This window comes from Strigops habroptila, chromosome 1, assembly GCF_004027225.2.
Source record: "Strigops habroptila isolate Jane chromosome 1, bStrHab1.2.pri, whole genome shotgun sequence".
NCBI lineage: Eukaryota > Metazoa > Chordata > Aves > Psittaciformes > Psittacidae > Strigops > Strigops habroptila.
Window position 1 is genome coordinate 102364636 of NC_044277.2, and position 10057 is coordinate 102374692.

General features: G+C 44.7%; 1 protein-coding gene across 8 annotated transcripts in view; it reads right to left on the reverse strand.

The window, feature by feature from the left end:
• The window catches only part of LOC115619882, a 47264-nt gene that overhangs the window by 3686 nt on the left and 33521 nt on the right, over nt 1-10057 (reverse strand). For 6 of the 8 annotated variants that reach the window (XR_003995154.1, XR_003995146.2, XR_003995149.1 and 3 more), the window contains one exon: nt 3270-3536. The exons of 1 other annotated variant lie outside the window; for it this stretch is intronic. Coding sequence is in view for 1 of the 7 variants with exons in the window: in XM_030512834.2 (XP_030368694.1) it covers nt 8009-8038 (30 nt within the window). In the remaining 6 variants the exon portion in view is untranslated. Of the gene's footprint in view, nt 1-3269; nt 3537-7694; nt 8039-10057 lie in introns of those variants that run through there. One more of the 8 variants, XM_030512834.2, reaches the window with a different exon arrangement.

A 10057-nucleotide genomic window follows, 5' to 3' on the forward strand; every position in this document is an offset into this window, starting at 1 on the left:
CTCTGAGTGCAGGGAATGAAGTGCTGATTGGTTTCTCCTTGGAGGTTCTTCACAGTAAAGCCATTTCTTGCAATGCTCTTTTTTGAGAACCGAGCACTGATCCACTATGACCAAGAGAGAGATCTTAAGTTTAGCTCCTTAAGCCATTAATAGATCAGCCTATGCCCAACTGAATTTGTCTTGTGCCAGAGGAGTGGGGGATTTCTAAACTGATTTAATGAATCAATTTTTGTCCCGTATCATATATGTGTATCACATGTAACTTGTGTTGCAGGGGTGGGTTTTTTTTTAATCTTTTTTCCAACTATATGAAGAACTCCTGGTCTATAAGGCCATCATTTAACACACTCAGGTCTTCAGAAGAGAGACTTTCATTATCTTCTTCAACTCCTGATGTTTTTCTGCTCCTGTTCAGTTTTTTAGGAGTCTCCTGGACCATTTTGGTTGAATCAGCACCAAAAGGGTCAAAGATACACCGAGTACTGGTTTCAGAAGCATGACTGGTCAACATGTGCATTAGGGGAAAATTATCTTCCTGCATAGAGACATGCTTGTTTGTTGAGCCTTCAGCATTGAGACCCCATCCAGATGTATCTTCTGCAGCCTTTGGAGCCTGGCACTGTGGATCCAGCTGCTGCAGCAGTGCACAGCTCTGGATCCCTTCTGAGTCTCTAATATTAATCTCATCCTGTCCAGCAAGAAGCAGGGGACTGGAGGTATCCCACAGCACTAGTGGGGCATTTGTTTCTGCTGAGATTTCCTGGCATGATTCTGAAAGATTTGGATCAAAGCAAGGTGGAGTTTCTGCCTCTGAATTTTGCAAGTCTGAATTTGGGATCTTACTTGCTACGCTGGGAAAATCTTGTCTTTCAGAAAAGAACAAATTATTGTCCTCCAGAAAAACCTCGTTGGCTAACTGAAACTCACCTTCCTTGGGTAACTTTTCTGAATTGCTTGGTGAAAAAAATATCCCATCCTCTATCATTGTGTCCTGGACATCCAAACTCAACAGGTTCTGAATTTCTAGTACATGAGCATCATGAAAATTTTCTTCCCTGATAAGATTTTTGCTGGTTTCAGCTGCAGCCATAAGATCTGCAGGAGGATGTAGAAGGTTTGTTCCACCTTCTGAGGTTATTGCAGTTTCTTTGTGATTTTCCTGTGCTGGCATGAGAGAGGGCCAACAGCAGTCCTGTTCCTGCTGAACTTGACTGTTTAAAGACAGTTGGTCATGAATGTCAAGTTCAGTTCTCTCATGTTTATCATTACATGAAATGCTTGTGCCAGGAGTTAACAGTAGAACATCAGTCTCCTTGCCCTCAGAAGAGCCTGAGAAGCCTCCACAGCTCTCCTGGATATGTTTATGGAAGACCTCCGTCTTTCCTGGCTGTGGCATCTGACCATTCCTGGAGGTCTTTTGTTTTGCTTGGTTGGAAGGGCTGCGGAGGCTCTGGGGCTTTTCTGGCCTGTAATCAATATCTGTTTGTCCTGAGGATCTTGCAGGTTTTTCTCGTTGACTCTGATCTGAGGAGTAACCAAACAGAGTGACAAGGGTTGATTGTGGCTTAGTGTGTTTCCTTTGGGTTGTTGTTTCTTTTTTGGGAGTGCTGCTTTTGTCTTCAGAACCAAAAAGCATAGTGAAGGGGTTTTTCTGAAGCCTGAAACCTTTACCTAACATCTCTCTGCAGGCTTGACTGTTTCTGGTCTCTTTACTCTGGGTACCAGGCCTTGACGTATGCACAGTGCTTTCCCCTGGGAGTTTCAGATCCATTTTTATTTCACCCCCTGGATGACCTTTGGATTTGTCCAAGGTTGTATTCAGTTTGTAAGAGTCTAATATCTTGGCTGGTTGCTCAGAAATGTGAATGTTTCCACTAAGAACTTCACTGGGATCCTTTGACTTGGAGTTGTTGACTTCATTACGTGAGGGCCAAGTGGCACAGGTTCCTTTCCAGTCTGCTGGCACTGGAAAATCCTTGCCAGGTGATTTTGTATCATGTCTCAAAATATCCTCAGGAGGGTTTGTTATCAGTGAGCCACATGTGACCTGAGGTTCTGTTTCTTGTAGATGGGACACCCTGTGGTCATCTGTCTTATCTGGCAAACCAGAGACTGTGCTCGTTTCTGCTTTGCTCTTCTGAGATGTATGCTCAGGATTGGGTTCTTCCAGAAACCCTGGTGTATTTATTGGTTTTACTTCCTCTGTCTTCTCAAATTCTGCCTCTTTTCTCTCAAGTGCAGGAAAATGGCTTATGCTGGATGGCTGCATATTTTCCCCCAAAGTTACTAGTATCTGTTTCCCTGGGAACTCAGTGTTTGCCCTTGACTTACCATTCACAAGCTCAGTGATCTCAGGTGTTATACTCAGCCCTCCTGGCTCCAGGGAGCCAGAAGATACATAAGAGGTCTTTGAGACACCAGAGAGGCAATGGGCTTCTTCAGCTTCATTTTCAGAGGGATCAACACCCTCAGCTCCACATTTTACCTCTATACTTGTGGTGTTTCTGGTTTTGGGCACTCCTGGCACACAGATGGGCTGTGAGCTGCTCATTCTCTCTCCAAGGGAATGCTTGTTTCCTGGGGTGGCCATGGTCAGTTCAGGCTTGTCATCTGTCATTGCAGACATTGTGCCTCCTTTGTTGGGTGTGCTTAGAGATCCACAGACCTCATTTTCCTTCACTGGGAGCTCTGTGGCAGAGCGGATGAAACTCCCTCTGCCCCGCAGGTACCTCCAGTTGGTGGGTTTAGTGCTTTGACATGCAGCATGGTGGACAACAAGGGATCTGTGAGGCAGAGTTTTCACAGGCTTCAGGACTAGAGGGGAGGAGGCAGAGACAGGTCCTCTCTTCAACTGGAATTTGCCCTGCTGGATCTCAGCAACTCGCTGGGACACCTTGTCCCATCGCTTCCCTTCAGACACTTCCCCATCACACGCCCATTCACACGCTTCCCCATCCCCATCCCCAGTCTTTTCACCATCTCTCTGTTCTCCAGTCTTGGGCCAGGAACATGCTTGCTCTCTTTCCTTGGTATAGGTGACACCAAGTAAGAAGCTTCCCTTCTCCCCTGCTGCCTCTGCAACTAATTTTCCCTCTTGACCCCTGAGCATCATCCTGCCTGCCCTGCTGCCCCCAGGCTGGGAGGTTTGCATGCTTAGTGCAGGCTTGTTCCAGGAACATGCTCCTGTTCCAACTTTTTCATCTACAGCCAACAAAGCTGTTTCTGAAAGTGGCCAGCCTGTTCTGAGCTTGTTCCCTAAGCGGACAGACCTGTTCAGCTCTTGCCTGTGCTCAGCCAGCCGCAAGCTGCACTGTGCATTGAAGGATGTGGGTTTCTCTCTTTCAGTCTTCTTTTTGGCCCCGTTGTACCAGTCCCGGGGCTGTGGTCCTCTGCCTACCATTGCCACTTGCTGAACCTGATGGTCTCCTAGCTGGTGCTCCAGCCTTTCCATCCCACTTCTGCTTTTAGCTCCAGCCATCTGCTTGTAGTGGACTTGGCAGTAAAACACTCCATGGAGGGCAGCATAGTTTTGCAAGCTGGAAAACACACATTGGCATAGCTGTTAGTGGCTGTGTGGGAGGGAAGCTGTAGTGCTGCAAAATTGTTTTTCAGTGGAAACTGCTGGGGAAGAGAGGGGGGTTGAAGAATGAAACCTTTCAAAAGTACTGTTGGTTTTCTGAGGATATGTTTGATTTTTCTTTCAAAAACCAAAACACGTGAAAAATTAAACATATCCTTTCCATTCCTTTGGGAGCTGTAGTCCAGATTATGTGCAATCTCTTTCTCATTTATGGGCCAGGCTCCATACCAGCACTTCACCTCTCCCCATGTATGCACAGCATGGACATATGGCTAAAACTGCACAGGACTCCCTTGATACAACAACTGCATGATGGGAGAAAGTGTCTGTACAGCTAGGGGGCTAAGAGGATGGCAAGCAGCCTTGCAGAAAAGGACCAGGCAGTCTTGGTGACTGAGAAGCTGAAAACAATCCAGCAGTGTGCTTTGTGCCAGAGAAGCCAAATACATCCTAGACTGCATTAGCAAGAGCCCAGCCAACTGATCAAGAGAAGTGACCATTCCTCTGCATTTGACACTTGTAGGGCCACATGTGGAGTACTTTGCCCTGTTTTGGGCTCTTCAATGCAAGGAAGCTATTGACATACTGAAAGGAGTCCAGCAAAGGGCCACTGAAGCAGTCAGGTCATCTGAGGAAAGGCTGAGAGCTGGGCTGGCTAGGTCTCATAAGGAGAAGGATAAGAGGGAGGAACTCATTGCTGTGTGTGTTTATTTTATGGGAGGTTATAGAGAAGATAGGTCTGGAGTGCTCTTGGAGGTGTGTCCTGGGTTCAGCTGTAACAGGTTTTTTTCTCCTTACTAGTAGCTGGTACAGTGCTGTGTTTAGGCTTTAGCCTGAGAACAATGCTGATAACACACTGATGTTATAGCTGTTCCTAAGGAGTGCTTAACAAGCACTTTTCAGTGTCTCATGCTCTGCCCATCCCTCCGGCTCTGCTCTTCCCTCCGGCACGGGAAGCCGGGAGGAAGCAGAGACAGACACCGGATCCAAACTGGCCCTATTCCATACCACAGCACATCATGCCCAGTATATAAACTGGGGAGAGTTACCTGGAAGGCCAGATCACTGCTCGGGTTGGGCTTGGTATCAGTCGGTGGGTGGTGAGCAATTGCATCCTCTCCCCTGGTTATTTCCCTTATCATTATTGTTATTGGTGGTAGCAGTAGAGGTTTTGTATTATACCTTAGTTACGAGACTGCTCTTATCTCAACCCGTGGGAGTTACATTCTTCCGATTCTCCTCCCCATCGCTCTGGGAGCCAGGGGGGAGAAGGGGGAAGTGAGTGAGTGGCTGCGTGGTTCTGAGTTACTGACTGGGCTTAAACCATGATAAGACGGACAGTGGCAGAATGAGAGGCAATGGGAACAAGTTGTAACATGGGAAATTGTGCTGAGATATGAGAAAAAAACTTTGCACTGGTGGTCAGGTCTTGAAAGAGGTGCCCCAACTGAGAGGCTATGGATCCTCCATCCTTGGAGCCATTGACACCCCTCCTGGACATGTTCTTGAGCTACTTGCCCTCCTTGGACCTGCAGGAGGCTGGGTGGAGTCTTCCAGATGTACCTTCCAACCTACCTGACCCCATCAACATGTGACGCACCCAAACGACTCCTCCAATTAAATTCTGTATCAGCATTCCCAAATTGTAAGTGTTTCTTCTATTTTCAGCTCACTCTTACACCACCATGCAGATTCCTGATCTACAGGTGACTACAAGCTTGAGGTGAGCAGTCTTGGGTGACTTCCCTCATACAATCTCCATCTGTCAGTGACGAAGAAGCAGATTGTATGGGGGAAACTGTCTGCCTTTTCTCATTTCCTGAAGTCTGTCTTGTTGGAATTACCCTTGGACTACTGTGATAGAAACTACTTGGACATCCCTTAAAAATAAATGTCTATGGGTCCTACCACTCACCTCAGCTTCCTCCTGCAGACCTGGCAGCAGAAACATGAGCGGTGCACACAGACTTTGTCAGTGACAACACGCTCCATGGAGTAGACAGGCTGCAGGCATGAAGCACACACTTCTTTCAACATGGGCTGAAGAAGGAGAAACAGAAGTTAAATAACTCTGAATCATGACCACTTAGAAATGCATCTGCAAGGTAATTTGCTGAATCTTCCACTTGTGTTGGATTTTCTTGTTGATGTTCTTTTGCAGATCTGTTGTGAGAGTTCATATCCCTGTCTGGCTCAATTTACTTGTCATCTTGCATAGGTCAGCATTAATTGTCAGTCAGGACAGAAAGACAAGACACCCTTGGACCCCTGATGAGAGAAATCATTCATTTGCTTGAGACCAAACGATTCATTCAGTTGAATCATTTAAAAGCCTTAAGTGAGGTAAGAAGCATTGTTCAGAGGGTCTGACTCAAAAACTCTGGCTGGGAACTCCTGAAATCACTGGTATCATATGGCTACTCACACAGGTCATACAGTCCAAACCCTAAAAAGACAGCACATCTCAGTTTTAAGGCTTCCACAGCTCCATAAACATGGTGGTTTACTACAGTATGTTTACTCTGTGGACTACATTTAATGCCAAGACCTGATTCCTCAAACACCACTTTATATGAGGAGCCCAGGGAACCTCTCTGGAAAGCATTGCCAACACCAGCTATTTTATAAGCGGAGAGAGAAAGGGAATAAAGAAGCTTGGATGTCAGTCTAGATGCAGAAATGGCTCCGGGTTGTCTGCATGGTCAAGTAATCCAGAGGATGCTGGTTGCAATGTGGGTATCTCTGTGCACTCCTTTTCACTGCGGTGTGAAGCAGAGGCTCAGCTCATGAATCCATCTGCACATCAAGTCTGTCCAAAGCCCCAGAAAGAGTGCAGCTGAACCTAACCTAACTCTGACTGCCCAGGTGAGTGCTCCGGGTACTGATATGCCCTCACATGAGGGCATCTCTGACTCTTTGTTTGGGTGATTTGCAAGAGTTTTTTTTGATAGAGTTTTGCTGGTGCTCTCTGGTCCCTCCAACTTCTTGTTCAATATGTGCTCACACTGGTTTGCAGTGTTGTCAGCTGAAAGCAAAGGCAAGGTTACTTTCTCTCCTTATGTGGAGTGGGCTGGAGGCCAGATTTTAGCTTTGACCAGAGGAAACATGTTGCCCAGAGAAGCTGTGGCTGTCCCATCCCTGACAGTGTTCAAGGCCAGGTTGGATGGGGCTTTGAGCAACCTGGTCTAGTGGAAGGTGTCCCTGCCTGTGGCAGGGGGTTGGAACTGGATGATCTTTAATGTACCTTCCAACCCAAACCTTCTGTGATTCTAAGACTCTATGAAATATGAAAGGCGTTTATGTATCTCAAGAGATGAGTTGACAAGGGAACAAGTACCCTGTCTTTTATTTGCAATAGACACCTGAGGGACCATTTTTTTTAAATTACTTTCATTTTGGCTGAACATATCAGTAATGTTGTCATCTTTGTTTTCCTATGACCACACTTTCAAGAAGAGTTTGATGTCTTCAGTTTTCTTCCCTTTTTCTAGAGGGAAGTATACAAACCAACCCCCGTCTTTCCTTCAGTCTGCAATGATCTCAGTAGACCTCTGCCAGTCCAGTCCTCTACAGAGAGGAGACCGTAGTTCTGCAAATGCCTGTGTATGTAATGGGTGTCTAAATTCCCAGTGTATTCAGCAGAGGTCCAGTTAAGGGAATCTATTCTCTTCATGTAGAAGGTGATACATTTACGCTAAAACAATCTCATGTGTTTAAACAAAATCAGTCAGATAGGCAAGATTAACTTCACCAATGTGACTACACAACTGTGTTAATGCCAATGAGAGGGAAGTGCTGGTGAAGGTGATGCAGAAACACGCTTTCATGCAAAGATAAGATAGATTCTTCAAGTGGAAAATGGTAGCAGAAGCCAGATGGAAAGTGATGCCACGTTAGTGGGTTATTCCAGGAGAAATTGAAGCTCTGCACCTTTGGCATGGATGTCATTTCACTGGAGGAAACGAGCAGGCTATTTGGCAAAGGACAGTGAGTGGTGATAGGCAGCCGCATGAATGTAGCATCATCTGTGATGATGGAGCAGTGACAGTCTTGGCGATAATAAATCTCAGCCAATGGACCAACTTTGCTGTATCTGGCAGCAGAGATCATGGTTACATCTACGTACACTGGCAGGCATTTCCTCTGACAGTGATGAGCTCTCATACAGCATGAAGGTGTGTGTCCTGGCAGAGAAGAGAGTAACTGTTGACGTGTCTTTGTTTTATTAAAAGAATATATGTTTTCTTTTAATCAGGATGCAGAGCTGCTTAGCAAACAAGTAAGATCTCTTTACTCTTAGCTGGGAATGTGTTTCCGAAGTGGAATAATCTTTTATAGGGGATGCAGGTCTCTTTCACCAGGAGACTTATTTTAAGCACTTGCTGTCTGATGCATGGCAAATACCCTTTCTCCTCAGAGGTATTTTTATCAGCCCCAGGAATAAGCCTTCTTAATGGTCTGGAAGACAGAGAAGTGATTAGCAGCAATTGAATGGCACTGTGGGCAAGGAAATTGTCTTAAGAGTTCTGTGAAAAGCAGTTACAGAGTGTTCATGGAAGGCTCTTCTACAACACTGCTTATCATTGCCATGCTGAAAGTTCAGCTGCCTTAGTTTATCAGTCGTTACTTTTTTTTCTCTAGGTGAATTAAAATCTTTATAGTATGAGGGGTCACACAAAAGCACAAAGTTTTCTGACCTATGAGTATCCTCAGGGAGACAAGTAGCTGAAATGGAGCTGGCAAGGGTAGTGTTTGATGTAGGCACTTCAGATGTGGCATATTTCATGTCTACTGCTGCAAGAGAACCAGATCTGTAGCTGAATTTGTCCTTTGAACACTCAAGGAGGTACAGTAAGACAAGGCCATCTGTCCTCTGTCTGTTGGTCCAGGTAATTCTCTCAGCCAGTTTGTACTTGAAAACATCTACCTAGCACTGTGTGAGAATTCAGAGGCCCACTAGGGCAAAGGATGGTGAACGACGTCATGTCTTGTACCCAAAGATCATGGAAAAATCTATGACAACTCGTTTGGGATTTGAAAGTTTATGTGTGCTTTACTGGTTTATTATTGCAAAGTCTGAAGCATGGAGAATATGAGCTGATCCCTCAGCTTGTATTTGAGTTTCAAATCTTTGTATTTATTTTTTTCTCCAGTTCTTTCAGTGCTTCAAGCAGACATGTATGGTGCTGAAATAGTGCAGCATCTGTCCCCTCATGATATTTCAGCTTCTGGCTGATGAAAATACCATGAAAGAAACATACCTCAAGTTATCTTAGACTCATAAATGGATCATTGAGACATTTAGACATCCTGTAAAACCCAAAACACAAACAATAAGATCAGTATTTTTAAGCACTGGCAGTGCGGGATATTTGGGTTTAGTTGAGTTCTTGTGAAATAATTTTTATTGTACAAGCTGCCTCTTTGCAGCTTACTAAAACTGCCCTGCAGCTGTCCATAAAAAGAAATGAAACAAGCATGTGTTATGGGCATCCTGAAACAAGCTAAGATGGGAAACAAAGAAGGATAAGAAAGCAGTGTTGGAAAAATTTTGAAGAGGAGCTCCAGATTAATCAACTCTCTCTTATTTCTGCAATTGGTCCTTAAACCATAGTAAAACCATTGGGAAGGTCTAAGCGGTTATTTTTTCTGATCGCCTGAAACCAGATATGCCCAGTTTATGATGATCTGCTCTTCTGCCTCAACCTATGGCGCATTCTTTTGAACTGAAAACAATGTTATTACTCTTCTTTTGGCATACATTGTTTTCAGATTTGCAGGGTCCTAGAGGCAAACCAGTGAGGTCTGCGTATGTACCTGTTTTTTAGGGACGAAACACCTGGTCTATCAACACCTTGAACAATGTGTTGCATGATGAAGATGGTATCTATATTTAAAAACCTAGCTAGGAACTTGTAAGGCTTATGGAGGCACACCACCTCAGCATGCCACATGGAAGAAGTGGGTACAGGCAAGTGTTCAGACCTTTCTTGGCATATACATACTACCCAGTCTCCACACACTTACACAGGGTCCTGGTTTGGGTGGTGTATATCACCCTGGACTCAACTCAGTTTTAAGACAAGGATATGAACGCTGCTTGCTGCAGAGCTGATAACCCACCCACATAGTAAAGAAGATGTAGAATAAATCCCACCAGTGATATAGAGTGCTCTCAATATGTGATTCAACTGCTTCACTGAGGGATGATTTCTAGGTACTTTGAAAGGAAACAAGCATTCAACGAAAGAAACTCAACCAGACCAAGGTATTTTTAGAGGTAATGTTTACCTTCAGAATGCAGCAATAGAAGTTACAAAAACCCCAACAACCAAACCACAAATTATCTAAATTCTTCAGTTTAAAATGTACAAAACAAAGTCATAATAAAAAGAAAATTGCTTTACAAAGTCTCAAAAGGAATTTAAACAGTAAACATGTAGGAAAGCATGGAAAATCTAAAATAAGAGGTTTGTT